Raw genomic sequence first — 19,038 nt, forward strand, 5'->3', positions numbered from 1 at the left:
GCATGAGACAGTGTGAAACTGTCATCTCAACTAAAGAAGGCAAGTAAACAAGTATTTCCCACTACACATTCCATTCTTCCCCCCACTACACAGTAGGCAGCCCCAGCCATTCTTGCCAGGGTCATCAAGCGAGGACTACAACACCTCCAGCCTGGGCAGCCAATCAAAACAAGCTGTTTCACTATGAGCCGCATGACGCGTCACCCCATTGACCCACATAAAGCTCCCACTGCCTGGCTAAAGGCGGCTATAGGTAGGGGAGAGAGAACACCTGGCAGGAGCTATGCTGCTTCTCATGCCCACTTGCCCCTCTTAGAAAGCGTTTCCTGCCTGCTCACACAGCAATGTTCAGACAGACAGGCCTGGCCATATGGTTTGTAACTGCTACATGTGGTTTAAGTTCTGATAAATTAGGATATTTGCATCCTATTTGCACTAGCCGGTTGTATTTTCTTTTCTCTACATTGGGTAATGTTAAGTTATTGTCTGGTCATGAGTACTCAGTGAGTTGGCTCTTGTTTCAGCACCTTTTTCTTGGTGTTAGCAAGTTTTAATACATTGAGTGAAGAGAGGGTTCAACAGTAACACTGGTTCAAAGTTTGTTGGGAAAGGTAGTTGGTGTTTGGTTACTGGGAAATGAAGGTTAGTCTGTACCACAAGATAAACCCACTTATAGAAGTTTCCAGGAGTTGACTATCAGCAGCTCTAACTTATTGTTAGTTGAATCTTGGCTTGAGTCAGACGGCCATGACAGGGGAGCAAAAAGGTTTTTTTGGTCTTTTAGTCTTGGGACCACACGTAGTATTTTGAGGTCACCCGGCTTTGCATGTAATTTGGTTCAAGGAATAGCCTACAGTAAGGGAAGGCAACAACTGTGTTCCTTTGCGGTAGTGATTACTCTTATTAATGCTGACATTTAAACTTTGTTACGTCTTTAATAAAGTGGTGGTCAATGGCCTATTTTCCCCTATAACTATGGAAACAATGCTTTGCTAGCATTTGCCAACTTTATAGCTTCTGTCGATCTGAACCATCTTTGCAAAATTAGATTCACTTTTCTGTCCGTGAAATTAAGTTTGGATCCTTCTCCATCATGAATGCAAGGTAAGATGAATAACGGGATAGCTGTGATACATTCTAGAAGAACAATATGGACAATTGTTAACTTTAAAAACACAGCAACCATATGTTTAGTTCAACCTTTCAAAGTCTAATGATGAGGCATGCAGTCTTTGTGGAATGATGATTTCTTTTCCGCTGGAGCTTTTTCCTGGGTAAAGGAAAAGTTAGATGTACAAAAGAAAATCGTACCTTATGAGAGCTACATTCTTCTCTCTTCTTAATTGCTGAATTTATTATGGGAAATGTTAGAGGCATCATAAACTAGAAAGAATGTTTTCAGAAAGTCTTGATGTTTTCTTATATAAAGTCATAAGTTACAAACAAATATCCTTCTTTGTTTAAACTTTAACATATGCTCAAAATGAGAAAGCAGCAGATAGCAAAGATGCAAAGAGAGAGCATGCTAAAACAAGAACTCAACATTGTTCTTTGTGTAGCCCACATTTTAAGAAAAAGATTGGTGTGTGGCCCATCTCCCGTACTAACCACAGCAACATGGATCACCTGCTCCCCTTTCTGTCATATAACATCCCAATGGCAATTGCTTATATGGAAAAGCAATAGGAAAGTATTTATGTATTTTTAGCTGCCTTTTTAAATGCAAGTCAGCAGGTGGAAATAGAGAGGCGAAAACAGGACCATGTGACCAGTCAGCTCTCTGCGGACCATTAGAATGTTCTCTGTGGACCACAGTTTAAGAATCTTTGTGCTAAAACATGGAATTAATCACATGGGGCTAGATTCTGCTCTCAATTACTCCAGAATTAATACTGGTATAATTCCACTAATGGAAGTTATTCCAGATTTATGCCAGTATTACAGATCAGAATATGATTCAGTAAGTTCTACTATTAGTTTTATTCACATCAGATACTAATTTTTAACCTGGCCATATAGTTAGTTGGTTTTCTGTTTTAAAAGCCGAAGTAACTGTTTTCTCTCCAGGCCTCTTTGTGAGAGAAATCTCAGTCACACGAAACACATTGTAGCCTGGCTGGTGACGTACTACAGCTCTTTAATGGCCTCAGACAAAAATTCTGATTCTGATACAGCAACATATAAGTACGATCTAAAAATGAAGAAATGATGCTTATGAAGAGCATGAGATTAATTTATTTACAAATATTTCAGCCAGTTGACTTGTTAAAAGAGTTTTGAAGAGTCTAGAGTGAAAAAAAAACATACTAATGCAGAAATGTTAAACGCAATGATGCTTTGCTGTACCTTGGAAGTGTTGCTAGTGTTGGCCTTTCCTTTCTGGAAGCTTCTCACATAACAATACATATACACCATAGTGCTGACAAAGGGTTAACATTTCATTAATGAATAATCTGTGACACAGTAGAGCTGCAAATATTACAGAGGCATTAGATGTGAGGCGGAGGACAGAGGGAGGTGGAAGAGTTGTTAAAAGTTTAAAATCTACAGGGAATGGAACATCCTCACAAAAGGATCATACTATTAGTTCAGAAGAAAAGCATTCGTTTTGAAAATTAATTATATATGTGTGCAAGAGACTACTGATGATAGCTTTTTAGGGGTGGCATTAGTAAGGTAGGCAGAATTTTGATAATAAGAGGGTTTTAGTTATTTATCTATTTTTTATTTAAAATAATCTCACTGACCTGGATTGTACTTTAAGAGCAAGTTTGATACTCAAAAATCCCTGTATCTATGAAAAACTGAACATTTACAGTGTCCAGTTACTCTTGAATGACTCAGCTAACTGCACTTATACACATTCCACATAGCCTTTTAGAACTAACCCTCACCAGCCTAGAACCGCGTTATTATAATTAGTCAGTTATCTACAGTGTTTGACAGAGTCTTTATAGAAAGAGAAAAATGGCAGAAACTGCTTTACTTTTCCTCTGTGGATCGTCGGTAAAGAGACTCGCCCAAGTATTCTAGCCTCTCCCTCTGTTCAAGATCCTGGTACAAGCCTTTGGGAACCTTGTTCAGGCCGTAAAGCAATCCATACAAGCAGCCGGCAATAGATCCAGTGGCTGCGCTCTCACCTGTAAAATTAAACACAACCGTGTGCAGTTCTGTTGTTGTGAAAAATGCACTCTCCTTTGCAGATATATCACTACACAGAGAAGGAAGCTTTAAGCCACTGCAGGAGAGATTTTTACTTATATGTGGTGTGCCAAAGAGACTCTCAGAATGGAAGCTCTAGGGAGTTCACCAACCAACTGGAATTTCAAGCCTCCACCTTTGCCAGCAGTAATGGGTCAGACTGCATAATGTACTCCTGGGGAAATTCTGCCCAAAAAGTTAAAAATTCTGCACATAATATTTTAAAATTCTGCATATTTTATTTGTTAAAATAATGCAAAATAATCAGGCTGGTTTCAATTATTTTGGTAATTTATTTAAACTACAATACAATGGATGGAGTTCGGGTGTAGGGAGCATTGGAGGAAATCCCCAAACCCCCTCTGTCTAATAGTAATGTAGCGAGTATTGACCCTTTACTTCTAGTTATTAGTCAACAAATATATGCAGCCATATGCTCAGTGTTACATCATAGGCAACGGAAGAGCAAGCAAGGGCTGGGTATTCAAACTCACAATTTATATTGGCTACTGACCATCTCCAAAAAGGTCAGTAGCAATCAGTTCATGGAGCACATTTTGCTAGGAAATTTTAAAAATTTAGACCAGTTCTACTCTCTAAAACACCATAAGCATTTATAAGGCCACACTGTCCTTTACAGTAAGGATCCTTTACACCACTCTGGCAATGTAAAGGAGCCTTAACATTTTTACACCTGTTTCACAGTCTTGGGGGAATTCACTAAGAACAATCGGAACAATTCATTAAGCAGGCAGGTTGCTACATTCTGCTCTGCCTGACGGGATAGAGCCTGCCCCATGCCTACCTCCTCAGAAACACGCCAAAGCCCTGCCCCTCCATGCCAAGCATGCTGCAATAGTGAGTGAAAGGGATAGAGTGTCTCTCTCTCTCTCATACACACTGCCCAGACTGCCCAGCCCCCCAGTGGTGATTTACATCTCTACCGGAAGCTCCGGGAGGCCAAACCAACCTGTCTGCACTGCCGGGGAGGGGCACGTGACTGCTCTTGTGCCTTCCCTTTGCTTCCCCATCAGAAATAATTTTTCTGCAGGGAAGCAAAGAAATTTGCGGGGGCCGTGAATTCTGTGCATGCGCAGTGGTGCAGAATTCCCTCAGGAGTAATAATGCTGCGTCTGAGAAGGAAGAGCTCTTCTCTTCATCTTCAGGGCTGGTCGGCAGACCGCTGCAAGAAAGTTTACAAAAGCAGGTAGGCCATGCTGCTCCCTGTTGCTTATGTGTTTCTTGCCTATTGGCAAAAAGAGTAAGAGCTTGTCTTCACTGCTGTGGTAGCACTAGCTATAATTCAAGTTTTGCCCCTACCCCAACTTCCATCCACATACACAAATCTCTAGATTAAGTTAAGTGGTGCTTTAAACTCCAGCTAGCTCGCCCCCTCCGGGGGCATGGGTTGAAGCTTCAGTGCTGCTGACCCTTGAGCTAATAATGCAGTGGGTATGCTGCAGCTTAAATGGCAACTACTCATCAGCTGTTAAATCAGTCACTCTGCTAATCAAACCATGCTGCGTGGCTCAGATGTTATTTCGCAGTGTAGCTGCTCTCACTGAGCTAGGCTAGCTCACGTGGAGTAACGCGTGTGTACTAACTCACACTAACAGCTGCAGTGAAGACCAGCCTTAACCATGAATTTAATATGTACTGACACATTCATTGTGATACCAAATGAACACTTGGGTTGGCCCCAATATTCCATTTCGTGCAGATGTCGTGGGGCAGAATCCCTGCCTTGCTTTGTGTGCTAAGTGGCACAAAGGGATTGGAAACCTGTCGCTCCCTTGCTATGGATACCCCCTCCACAGGGGAGTCTCCAGCAGGCAACAAGCTAACAGTACTGTCTCCTGCTGCTGTAGAGAGTGTACAAAAAAACCTAGTATTTTCTTCCCGTGCTCCCTCTGCTACCGCTACCTCTACCTCACTGATTACATTGGTTCACAAGCAAGGAAACCTGTGTGCCATTAGAATCATGCTGGGAGGGCAACAAGTCCATTTGCCAAATGGACAAAAGTCAATTCAGTAAGCAGCAATGCTGTCCGGCTGCTTAAAGGGCAGCACATTGCATCATTTTGATTAGAAGGGACTTTTCGTGGGGCATCTAGCTAATGCGCTGCCTCACAAATACAGGATCAGCAGATTTTATTTTACAATTATTATTAAATGGTGAAAGCAACAATCTTTACATTTAAAAGGTAATAGTTAATCCAATGAAAACAATATATTTGATATTGTTTCAGAGAAAGAGAATGTGGTTAACGCAAATAAAAAGCAATGATATCAGCTGCTCATCTGATCAAATAAGAGAGCCATTGGCTGGGGAGGAGCCAGGGGACAGAGAAAAGCCAGGTCCTCCAACCCCGAAGTCCCTGACTTACTGCTCTTTTCCTTTTGGGAGGAAGCTTCCGCAACAAAACATCCCCCTTCTCTTAAATGGCTCTCAGGGTGCAACAAACCATCGCGGTTAACCCAGTGCTAGAAAGGAAGAGTAGCTACAGAAGAAACCACTAGATTGCAAGATCTTTAGGGCAGGGAAAGTATCTTATTACTGTAATTAATCATTTAAAATCACATAATGGCTGCGTGTATGTATCCATGGTATCTTGTGTTGAGATCCCATTAACTCTCCCAAAGCTAAGTCGGGGTGGGTTGGGTCAGCAGCACAGACAGAGGGTCTCCATGGAATGCCTAGGTTGATTGTTGATGGCATCCTCCTGCTGGGTGAATCTGCAGTGTTGGTGATTCAGCATGAGGGTAGGGGGCAGGGCACAGTGATGTTGAAGGAGCTATCTTTGGCATGAGTTGCAACACAAAGATATTAACCACTTGTGTCCCTTAAAGAATACATGGTGTTTTTTATAAGAGTAAGGATGTTAAACCAGTGTCCCAGACAAACTACTGCTTAAGTAATTACATACTACCTGCCTGAAAACTCCCTGCAGTTTTAATTGCATTCAGTATTCTTTTTCCTCCCCCATCTTATGCCCTTGTGTTGTTTTCCTGTGTGTGGTTCTATAGCAGCCATCCCAGACAGAGGTTGCTGTATATAAGTGGTCGTAAAGTGAACCGTATACATGGATATCCTTAATTTACTTCACAAGCATGTTGTGAGGCTTAATTCACTAATGTTTGTAAAGCACTTTCCGAGTCCTGAATGGCAGGTGCTATTGACATAACAACAACACTGATCATGTGACATTGATAAGGAATCAATAATAGGCAATATGGCAGATTTGACTTAGTCGGGAGCTTTACTGCCGAGATGTCTTTTTCAACAGAAGTGAAATTTGTGACTTAAAGGTTGCATCTCATACAATAATGACCATTTTGCCATTTAAACTCTAGGGGATTCAAACACTCGATATTATAAAGGAACAACAGGATTACTCACCCCCATGGAACATTGCTCGGTTGCAAAGTTCTGTCCAGTCACCACCACATCCTAAAAGAGCATCATATGCAATCATGGGAGCATCATGGCCTCTTCTTCCACCCCGGCCTTCAGAACTCCACCTCCTGTAAGTCTAAAAGAATAGCTGTCGAGTTGGTCGCAAAGTGTTGCAAGTGCTCACCACTTTTCACATGCAGGGTGATATACTGTTAGACGCTTTTACCCTGAGATGGTTGGTAAGGATCTGCATTCAGGGGAAGCTCACTTCTATGTATTTGTGACATTTCGTATGGAGCAACGGAGGAGCGTCTCTGATCTTCCCATTTACAAATGCAACCACAATATTAATTTGAGTTGATATTTTTTCAAAGCCTCCTAACACTGACAAATTCTCTGGTTCCTCTGCTGAATAGTCCCCCCAGAAGCAGCCCTGACTCTCAGGGACAGACAGAGGCTTTAATGCCAACAGTCATGTAGGCCAGAAGGAAACAAAATACTTGTAACTACTCTGCAGGCTGGATCAGGAGCAAAGGTCTCTAGGATTCAAGTGAGCCAGGAATTTCAAGAAGCTCATCAAGTCAGAGTCTCATTTCACATCTTAAAAGTTCACACTCATAGAAATTAGAGGTGGAAAAGACTTATTAGGTTGTCTTGGTCTCCTCTCAGACAATGAGGAATTGTTTTCCATTCCCCCAACCACATATTCTCAAATGTTTTGTCCTGCCCAGTTTTAAATATGTCTTTACTGTGTCCTCTTCCACATTTGTTCAAATGTCTCCACTTCTAGATATTTTATTTCAAATCATTCTTTCTCACCTTGTCCTGCCAGGCTTCCCTTCCTCTCAAAGACTGCTCTAAACAACAATAGTGAAAATGATCTTCAAATACAAGAGGCAGAATACTTCCTCAGCAACAAAAACCCTGGGCATTGTGCACTGGCCCATCAAACAGGCCCTAAAATAGGTACATCCAGACTTTACCTTTTTTACCTGCCCCAATTTCCAAACCACACCCAAAGTGCATGTGTTATGCTTAAAGCAAAAACATTATTTTGATTAAAGATTGGCCTGCAAGCCTGTTTTTTAACCCCTTAACATATAAAATACAATATAGCAATTTGAGTTGTACCTCCTTCAACTAGGGCTGAATTTGGCCTTGAGCTTCTTGACACATGAGGCCTTTCCTTGCGTTTCAGTCTATTCCCTTTATGGTTTACTGAGGACTGTGTTGGAACTGCAAGCTGTCGTGTTAAGAGCCGTGTGTGTGTATTTGTCTGTCTGTCTCTAGTCCCATGTGCAGACTAGTGGGCTCTGTAGCAAAGTGTGGGAGCATTCAGCAGGGTCAGTGTGCAAACCGCCAGCTAGAGTAAGGTGAGATGAGCTGTATCTCTCTGCTTAGGGAGCAGCCAGTTTTGTTTCTCTCTGTTTTGGAGTTCTTGTGTGTTCTGAGAAATAAAGTAGTGTCACATTGCAGCCTTCCAGCAGGACTATTATACATTTTATCTAACTTCTCTGTTTGTATGCTATGAAAATAACTTTCAGTTAAGCTTTATATATTTATATACTGTGCACCCACACATATACCAAAGTGGGAGGGGTATCCAGCTAGACTGTAGCATCACTTTCTCCTTACTTTCATGTTTGCAAACAATAGGCAGTGCCTACCTGCTTCTGCTGTCATCTTACACAAGTAGACTGTAAGGCCTTAAAGAAAAGGAGTACTTGTGGCACCTTAGAGACTAACCAATTTATTTGAGCATGAGCTTTTGTGAGCTACAGCTCACTTCTTCGGATGCATACTGTGGAAATTGCAGAAGACATTATATACACAGACACAATGAAACAATACCTCCTCCCACCCCACTCTCCTGCTGGTAATGGCTTATCTAAAGTGATCATCAAGTTGGGCCATCTCCAGTTCTGCATCCCTTATTCATGTGAAGTAGCATTGATTTACACATAAAGTCCCATTGGGATTACTTGCATCAGTGCTATTCTGGATCAGGGCTGCAGACATATGTCTCAAGTATCCTTTACTTTGAGAGTTGTCACTCATTTTACTCCTGACGATGCCTCCAGATTTGGTGTTTCCAAGCTTTGTTGAAAATTGTTTATCTCAGAAATAAAGAATCTTGAAACTCAGGCTATAGAAAGTTATTGACACTCAAGGAATGAAACTCCAACATTTTAAGCTTCTTGTATGAACGCTTTTTCAGTCGCCCTCATTTTGGGTCTTTATCACACATTGCTTCCAACATTTGAGTCCATAGCTTGAGAGCGATGATTGAAGAATCAAGTCTTAAAATGCGAGTGAGCTGCAGTGTCTGTCTATCTGTGCAGTTTACTTAACACACAGTTGAAGAATCAAACTCATATTTACTGCAAGATGATTTGTTCTGATTGTGCCCACTGCCTGCTTCTTGTCCATAAAGTCAGGCAGAGTTAACTTATCTTTCATTGCCCCAAATTTCTGGGTATCTAGACGTGGCAGCCAATTTTATAGAAACTACTGTATATTCCTTGTTAATCTGAAGAGTATTTATTTTTACAAATGAAAATGGTCTTTTCAAATATATTCCAATATATAAAATCTGGCTATGTCTGCCTAATATTAAAAGCTTCTGCAGTTTTTGTTTCAGAGTAACAGCCATGTTAGTCTGTATTCGCAAAAAGAAAAGGAGTACTTGTGGCACCTTAGAGACTAACCAATTTATTTGAGCATAAGCTTTCGTGAGCTACAGCTCACTTCATCGGATGCATACTGTGGAAAGTGTAGAAGATCTTTTTATACACACAAAGCATGAAAAAATACCTCCCCCAACCCCATCCTCTTGCTGGTAATAGCTTATCTAAAGTGATCACTCTCCTTACAATGTGTATGATCGTCAAGTTGGGCCATTTCCAGTACTATTCCAGGTTTTCTCTCTCCCCTTCCCCCCCCGGATTTGTGCTGGAAATGACCCAACTTGATGATCATACACATTGTAAGGAGAGTGATCACTTTAGATAAGCTATTACCAGCAGGAGAGTGGGGTGGGGGGAGGTATTTTTTCATGCTTTGTGTGTATAAAAAGATCTTCTACACTTTCCACAGTATGCATCCGATGAAGTGAGCTGTAGCTCACGAAAGCTTATGCTCAAATAAATTGGTTAGTCTCTAAGGTGCCACAAGTACTCCTTTTCTTTTTGCAGTTTTTGTGTGCATGCTTAAATGGGGGCTTTGCATGGACTGGAGATGCACACATGATTTTAGAGACCTGTTTGAAAATTTAGCCCCAGACATTTCTCTTTATTGTTGCAATACAGAAGGAGTTCCACGCGCAACTGACAAACTGAAAGGAATGCAGGGAAAAGCTCCAAAGAGGATCAAAGTGCAGTTCTACTTTGAAAAGAGGCTGTGAAAGTGGCACAGTGGGGGTTCCATGTATTTCCCACTCAGGGAATGCAGATCCAATGTGCTCAGTTTACAAGTAAAAAGATGTAGTTTCCAACTGTCAGTCCTGCAGAAAGCCAAGGCGCTGCAAGTCAAGCAAGGGTCTTTCCTTCCTGTGCATCATCAATAACTAAAGCTCACCCTGCCAAAGTGGTCACACAGGTGTAAGTAGAATTTGGTCTTGTCAACTGTCTAAATGGCCATCTTGATTATCACTACAAAAGTTTTTTTTCCTGCTGATATAGCTCATAATTAATTAGCCTCTTACTCCACTTTTTCATGTTCTCTGTATGTCTATATATATCTTCTTACTCTGTGTTCCATTCTATGCATCCGATGAAGTGAGCTGTAGCCCACGAAAGCTTATGCTCAAATAAATTTGTTAGTCTCTAAGGTGCCATAAGTACTCCTGTCCTTGTAACTGGAATTTAGTCAACTATTCTGTTGATAATGAATGAGGAGGAACGTTATTCAGCTCAGCCTCCCATATAGTAGTTGTATTTACACTAGTAGGAGGAAAAACTAGTAAAAACTTATTGTCACTAAAGTGAGAAAATATGACTGAATACACACAGGGAACAGAGCTGTTAAGTGAGCAGGTGCCGTCTTATTATCTACTAATGAATCTACTATTCATTATCATCCATGGGTGCCCTTTATCATATTTCAGAGCATGGAAAAGTTTACAGAGCGCCCCATGTTAGTCACTTTTCAGAACAGAACTATGCTCCAAGGGACTGGAAGAACTGATATATGGCGAAAGTTGAAAAGAATTTCATATTTATTGCCAGGCTGCTAAGTAAATTGGAAACATGAGAACTATCTTCAAATACTGGAAAGTCATAAACACCAAGGAAGAAGAGGAATTTATTTAGCTTGGTTCAAGAAGCAATAACTAAAAGTAATGGGATTAAATTAAAAACAGTGTAGACTACAAAATAACGTACCCTGGGAAGTGATGAAACACCATCTCTTGAGTTACTTAAAACAAGACTGGACAAAACCAGTGTAGGAATCGACTCTGTATTGATCAGGGAATGGACTAGGATGGGGATTTTCAAAGAGCCTTGAGAGAGTTATGTGCCAAACTCCCATGGGAATTTCTATGAGAGCTGGTCACCCATTTCCTTTAGGGACCCTTGAAAATTCCAGGCTAGATCTCTGAGTAGGTCTTTTCCATCTTTAATAGCCATGATTCATTGCAATTTACTTCTCAATTTCACCCCTTCTCTATATGTTTAAACATCTGGCCAGTTTGCTTTCCTGCTTATTGTATTTCTCCCTGTAATGGTTTATACTGTCTTTAAAGAAAAGAGAAATCATGCTGGGGGATGGGAGAGCAGGGTCCAGGCTACTCTGTTCCCCTTTTGTCCTGATTCCTCTTTTCCTTAAAGTGCCAGTATATGCTGTTTCACTCCCATTCCATGACTATCGCTTAGAACCTTATTCCTGATTCAATTGTAACCATTTCTTGTACTAACTCACATATTAAGTAAAGATGGAATAATTTTTCCTGTTAGTAAATAAGCAAAAAACCTTTTCAGAAGAACCCCCATCCTATGGGGCAGAAAAGACATTTAACAACCATCTCAGATTATCTCTCTGGAAATGTGTCTATTAGTAATGAGATTTTCTGAGCTCTTCTTGAAGTTACATTTACAGATTTTTACCTTTTCTCTCTCCTCAGCATCATAATTATCAGGAAAGACGGGTTTATTCTGATTATCTTCAGTGATTTCTCTCTCCTCCAAATAAAACTGCCATTTGGCTTCAAAGTAAAACCAGTGCTCCTGATACTCTGAATGCAAAACAAACTAATGGTGTAATATTTCATCTTGACAAGACTTTCAGGTGCACTTAAATAGCTTTTAAAGAAAGAACAAAACAGGGTTTTCCCAGTAAAACTTTGTATTCTACAGGAATATAACTTTAACAATTCACACACTCAAGCAGGATCAAACTGCATGTTCTATTTGATTATATCAGTGGAACAGGTAACAGAAAGGCAGGAAAAATTAACTTGAAAAGAAAGAAAGAAAATTTAAAATGGTAAGAACTGTAGAATTATCTTAAAAACATCCAACAAACTAGAAATACAACATGATATGACATTGAGACAGTGCAACCTTCCTCTGAAACACTATAAAGAAAAAAGATAAATGTGAATTACACGGGAGAAAAATTAGTCTGTGCCTTTGTTTGCTGGTGTTCCTTTATAGCAAATCACGAATACCTAAAACGTTTATTTTTGTTTGCTTGAGTTTCTTTAAAATGAAATAATTGGGTGGGAGGTGGGAATGTGCTTTTTTACCTTAGAAATATGAGGACTGTCAAGGCTTACCTTCCCTGGTTTTGCTGGGGGACTCAGAGGTGTGGAATAGAGAGCTTTTCTCCCAATTGTTTGAATTAAACAGGTGTTGAAGATACCAAACAAAATACAAAATCTTTTACACAGCCTGAATATAAATCACTTTCCATCTCAATTATTCAGATTTTATATGTATGATTTCTCTAGTGTCATGAACCTACTAGTTCTTCAGTCATCCATAGAATCTTCCATGAAAAACTGGGTAAACAAAGACCAGAACTTGCACTACAAACAAAACAGGAGGAGAAAACCTTCAGCCCATCTTTATATATCACCTACTTTTTGCTCTGGTCAGTGAGAAAACACAGTGAGTCTTGAAAACTGCAAACACATGCTTAACTTTCTGCGTATGAGTAGCCCCATTATCTTCAATGGGACTACTGATGTCCTTGATTCAGCAAAGCACTTAAGTGTCTGCTTACCTTTTAAGCAAGTGCTTAAATCCAGTCCTATTAACTAAAACACTTAAACATGCAATTAAGTCTTATTGATATCAGTGGGCGTACTGTACTCATGTGTAAAGTCAAGCACATGCATATTTATTCGCAGGATTGCGACCGTGAGCGGAAAGGTGGAAAAAAGGGATAGGAGGCAAAGATGACTAGAATTAAGAATTCAAAAAGCAGGGAGATGGAGAAAGCCATGAAACAAGCCATTGGAAAGTTGGCACTTCAGTATAGGAGTATGACTGCAGGTGTGTTCAGCATCACTGCTGCTCCAAATTAAATACGAACCAAGTCTGACCTTCTGTTTTTTAATACCTTCCCTTTCAACCATGGTGACAATCAGGGTACAGACTTCCCAGGGGGAGACCAGAGGGTCGGAACCCAAACCAATAAGCAACTGAATCAAATGACTGTATATGATGTTATTGTATTATGAAAGTGTATCAAGTAAGATATCATATACAAACTGATGACATGCTGGTCATGAATATCCCTGTGTGATGTATGTACCAATGGTGTGTAAAGAGATAAGTACATGCTCTGGAAATATGTTCCTAAAATATGTTGTGGAGAGAGTTGATAAGCAAGCCTGCCTTAGACAAAGGAATGTGGCTTTACATGTCTGGATCAAGCTTTGTAAGCCAGAGGACAATGAAAGTACATTTACATGTAAGATAAACAAAGCCACCCAGCTAACTAGCGGAAAACAGCCTAGTGAGCACACTGGGAAACAGAGTCTGCACCCCTAGGAATTTTTCCTGGCTCTTGAGGTAAAGACATTGGACTTTGGGGAAATATAAAAGGAGCACAAAAAGACATTCTAGTTATCCATCACTTAGGGAACAAAGAGGACAGCACCCTAAGATTCTGTGAAAGTGGGGTCCTCTGACCTGGAGGGCTAGAGTTGCTGGTAACCTGATTTAAGTGAGAAAATTGGTTAGGCAAAGATAACCTGCTAAAATTAAGTTTTAATCACTAGAAAGCATGTTTTATTTTGTTTTGTTTGCAACCACACCTGCCTCCCTTTTCTCTTGCTTAGTATCACCTAAATCTCTGTTCTTTATTTATAAACGTATTCTTAATTTTACTATAAACCATCTCAGTGCTGTTATTTTGAAGTAGAGTGAGTGCTTGGTGAACTTAACAGGCTGGTGTGTGCACTGTCTCTTTGGAGGCAGCAAACTTAGTAATTTCTGTAAGCGTCCAGTGAGAGGGACTGGACGGTGCAGAGAGACGTCTTGGGGGGAAGTTGGGAACTGGGGTTCACTGATTGTTACCTGCAAGGCAAGGTTCAGACTGGCAGAGTCCTGAGGAGTTTGCTGGTGAGGAAGAGAGACTGGTGTGGCAGGGAGCTGACACACAATCTGATCTCCAGCAAAGCTCACTCTTGCTGAGGCAAGAGGGGTAACACAGTGGCTTCCGGCTCTAGGTTCCTTGAGGACAGTGTCACAAACACTCAGACCTGACAGAAAATTAGCAACTGTGCACACATAGTAGTCACTTTTCTAAATGAAGCAATTTGGTTGTTTCTTTTTCTTTTCTTTTTTTCCTCTTCCAAAAAGGCTAAGCAAGTGCTCCTCGTTAGGGATTAATATCCTGAAAACACTTCATTTTCATATATCAAAAAACAAAAGCTGTTTTTGTATACTCTGGTATTTTCTACACGCTGGTATCTCTCCCACCCCGCACTTCCCAGCAGAGGGGGTGAAAGTATAATGATAGTAGAGACTACAGCACTCCTGATGCTGCAGCAGTTGCCACAGATCGCTGGGGGGCAGGAGGGAATCCAACCCGCCCATAGAGTTCCCTTGCACCCACACCAGGACCCAGGGTTGCTGCAAAGGGCAGGATTTTGCCAAGGTGCAGGACCTGGAGGAGTCCAACACAGAGAGGGTCCTGCTGGCGTTTGCTGACACTGGTGGTGTCATGTCGAACATACCATGAGGTACTTTCATTCTGTTACAGGAAGCCCAAGCAGCAGTTGATTAGTATCTTAAAAGAAATTCTATGTTTGAAAAAGCAGAGTGAAAATGTCTACCTACCCCTTAAAAAACAGGAGAGTATTTTAAGAGAAAAATAGTCCTGGTTTAAATAAACCACCACACACAATTGATTTGATCATCATGTGATTTTAAAACTGGCCTAAAAACTCAAAAGACCTAGCAATTATCTCTTCTTTTCTGTTGCACTCATCAGCATAGTACCCTGGTGCTAAAAACATAAATGATTCTCCTCCCCTGCCCCCTTCGCAACACTGCTGTAAGGTAGGGAAGTATTATTATCCCCATTTTACAGATGGAAGACGTGAGGAACAAAGAAGTTTAGTGATTTTCCTAGTCCGATGGAAAATCTGTAGCAAAGCCAGAAATTAAACCCAGACCTCCCAGAGTCCTGGGCCTGAACCACAAAACCATCCTTCCTGTCTTTCGGCCCAATTTTTCAACCCTTACGGGTGTTGAGTACTTACTTGCATGCCCCGAGTAGTCATACTGAAGTCAATGGAGTACACATGAGAGTAAGTGTAACTTAGTGAGAGCAACAGACCTTTCGTGATTAAATGGGTCTCATTGTCTTGTGACTGAAACAAAAAAAGGCTTCTCAGAAATGGTTTTCTAAAAATGTAGGGCTCTGTTCAGCAGAAATTCTCTTCAGTGCATCTCAGCAGCCAAGGGACTCGCGCCTGAGGTGGGAGATTTTTTTCCCCTTCCAAAATAGCCCCAAGCTCCACAATGCCATTATTATACAAAGCATTCTTCAGGAGTCCCACATATCTTTACACATCTGTGGGTTCACCCTGGTGGAGTGACAAGACCCTTCTGTAAGGTCAGTCAAAGAGAGACCTCTATATACTAATCCTGCACCTGCTGCTGTTAGGTCTAGTCTATAAAAAAAACAACAACAACAACCTTAGAGCAGAAGAGGCTACAGTAAAAGAATTCAGTGTGTTCCAGAAAAGCTTCTTGTTTGTCCACAATTTTTTGAGCTGCAACTTTATCTCGCAAATAAATGTTAGTTCTTGGGCGCTCCAAGTAAAGATTTATATGTAGTCTAATCATTCCCCAGCGTTCCCCAGCCCCTGTAACCTTTTAGAACAGATGGAAAAAACATTTCATAGGTAACTCTTTTACATCAAAGTGACTTTGGAAGTGTATTAAGTTAAATCAAATTAAGGACCCTTTAATTCTGAGCAAAAGCATCTACATAGGAATTTAATTTGGTTTAACTAATCCACTTTAAATTCACTCATTGAGCTACTTACAATTAACTTTCCCAAGCGTCCTCCTGTAGACAAGCTCCTATAGACATTTGTTCACATTAGGACAACAATACTACAATACGGTGATCCTAGGCAAACAGGCACTAAAAAGCTGTTATGTATAAGATGCATTAACATTATTTATCTCAGGAGTCCTGTTTCACTCAGCTGTTTTGAACAATGAATACAACAGAACATATCCCAAATGTTTGCACGGAATAGCAACAGCCAGATTTGAACATGCAGACAAAGGATGAATTAACTGTTCTCTAAATATATGCATCTCCAACTGCGTTATGGCTTCCACTGGCAAAATGAGGAGTGTCTATTGAATTTCTAATGGAAAAAGTTGTACTGATCACTTGGGTCTCTTCTACTGTACCATTTGATGGAATGCAGCTGAAACAGCTTAAATCTCAGCATACATGCTTTGCAAATGATTTGCTGACCAACATTCTTCCTACCCTGTAATGACATCGGAAGACTCCCTACAAAATAAATCTGTGCAGTTTAGCATTATCATTATTGTTTTGTCTGTTTATATAGTGCCATTAGTGTGCTAGGCAACTTGCAAGCCATATGAAAACAAGGTCCCTACCCTGAACAGCTTGCAATCTAATGTGCAGACAATGTGGAAAGACAACATGTAAGTACAGGAGATGATGTGAACTAACAAAAGTGGCGCAACTGAGCAGTGAAGTTTAATGGGTGTCTTTATAGGTGATTGGTTTTTTAAAAAAATAGTTTTAGTTTAGGAGTGTTACCTGCCATGTGTCGAATGGTCTTTTTGCAATACTCTTCAGCCATTGGGACCACCTTCATCATTTCCCTTCCCCACTGCACAAGTGGTTTTCCTTGTATTGCATATGATACAAATAGAGATGTACAAAAGGACCCTAAAAAGCCTAGAATTAACATATAATATTAATAATTACTAACATGTGATCTAGATTTCTACTGTAATAGTAATAATAAAGACATCTTTAGCATAGCCTCAGTAAAATCATTACTAGCTGTGTCATATCTTTAGGATGGTTTAACAAATCCATCTGACCTATGTCTTTCTGTTTAACAGGCTGACACTTGGTCTGTCAGGACTCTTGGCTGAAGCATGTTGCTCACTGGATGACGACTTATTTGACATATCAGGGAGATTCTGGTGTCAATGGTACAACATGACAGCAAATAATGCAGACATCCAAAATAAATATCATGTGTTCATATGATACTTAAAAATCTTTTAACTCAAGTCACATGGAACAACTGACATGGAACAAGTAATTCAGTTATACTCGAAATCACTTTGTTTACAAAATCATTCAGCTTGCAGACTGATTACGATTTTAGATGTAATACTGTTTCTTGCTCATTTTACTCTGAGTAACTAAGTCATTTCTTCATAGACATTGTGCATGCTACCATGTTCTGTACTTCAGGTTTCTTCCTATTTTGTTTTGGGATCTAACTGCCCTCAATAGGAAGCTGTGCAAGTAGTCTATGGTGTATATCTGCAGGTTGCGGATCATGGAATTTCACTGTGTTCAAGATAATATTTTCTTTTAAGAGACACTCGCAATGTTGGCTGAGTGAGAAAATTACTTGCTTGTTTTCTTATATCTACTTGTGAAATTTTTGAGCTTTTTTTCAAACACAGCCAAAAATACTGAGTGCAAACTTTAAAATAAAGCTAAGAAACCAGCTCGGTAATTGTAGACACTAAAGCCCCAATGCAAAGCACTGGAACATGTGCTTAACTTCAAGCATATGAGTCAATGGTACTGCTCACATGTTTAAAGTTAAGCACTGGCCTAAGTGTCTTGCTGGATCAGGGCCTTATTCCTTATAGGAACATCCCCACCATTTTGGCCATTCAATCTTTTTAGCACCTAAAGGTGTCAGACTAAGCCATAATTCTGCTTCTCCCCACAGAATGCATTTTCCTGAGAGCATGGTCAAAGAGCAAAGGTGCAATAAGAAGCATGCCACTCACTGGTGCGGATTGTGTGTTTGTTAAAGACGTGGTCAACATGAAACATCCAAATAAAACAGTACAAAATGCAACTAGTTGCATTAAGTTAGGAATACAATCATAAAGCCCTCATATGTGATTTGATTTGATATTTTGTTGGCGGCACTAGATTTATTAAATATGAAACTGTGCTGTAGGGGAAAAGTTTGCTGATAGAGTAATGCTGGTCTTCAAGGAATTGTCAGGAGTGAAAATTGTCAGGAGTATTTTACGAAGTTACATCTCCAAATGAAACCATTACACCTGCTCCATGTCATAGTTCATTGTGTGTTTCTCTACTAATGTTTAAGTGGCACAGAAATATAAAAAGAACCTTCAGAACACAAACAAATGACATATTTGGATTTCTTCCTAAAACGTGGATTTGGAAACATCTTGATATCCAATTTGCTCTCTTCACATCTATAGCTAACATAATCTGATGGGGTAAGGCCCCATAACAGAAAAACAGTATCTTCTGAAGGATAAACTTACGTGTTCACAGCATCATCTGGATAAAAGTGAAATTGTTACACAGTAATTTGAGCAGGATAGTAACATGCAAATTCTTCAGTCATTACAAGTGATGTTTAAGGGGGTTTTCCACCCTACAGCTGGAGTTGCTATGTATTGAACAAATACCTCATGGATGGCATGGCTCAAGTCAGAACCTAGGGGTCTCCAGATACGGCAGTAGTTGAACCAAGTGAGCTAACAGGAGCTGTGCTAGTCTGTTCTAAATTGATTATTAGTCATACATATCACAGGCAAATAATTTTATTTCAGTGGATGTTACCTGTAGGGTGATTATGAGTCATTCGTCCACATTCAATGCTCACTTCAATAAGAGTTTCTAGCCTCTCAGGCTTCCAGTATTTCATCCCTAAACACATGGCTTTTGTAGCAGCTCCAAATCCAGAACCTACG

At 40.3% G+C, this 19,038-nt stretch overlaps 1 protein-coding gene across 2 annotated transcripts in view; it reads right to left on the minus strand.

Moving 5' to 3' along the window:
* ADPRHL1 (ADP-ribosylhydrolase like 1) overlaps positions 1-19,038 on the minus strand; it is a 40,916-nt gene that overhangs the window by 10,787 nt on the left and 11,091 nt on the right. The window contains exons 3-7 of one of the 2 annotated variants that reach the window (XM_074963998.1): positions 18,908-19,033; positions 16,868-17,008; positions 11,704-11,831; positions 6,602-6,734; positions 2,987-3,140 (exon numbers count right to left, since the gene is read on the minus strand). In XM_074963998.1, the coding sequence (XP_074820099.1) occupies positions 2,987-3,140; positions 6,602-6,734; positions 11,704-11,831; positions 16,868-17,008; positions 18,908-19,033 (682 nt within the window). Of the gene's footprint in view, positions 1-1,568; positions 3,141-6,601; positions 6,735-11,703; positions 11,832-16,867; positions 17,009-18,907; positions 19,034-19,038 lie in introns of those variants that run through there. The other variant, XM_074964008.1, reaches the window with a different exon arrangement.

Source organism: Natator depressus, chromosome 1, assembly GCF_965152275.1.
Source record: "Natator depressus isolate rNatDep1 chromosome 1, rNatDep2.hap1, whole genome shotgun sequence".
NCBI lineage: Eukaryota > Metazoa > Chordata > Testudines > Cheloniidae > Natator > Natator depressus.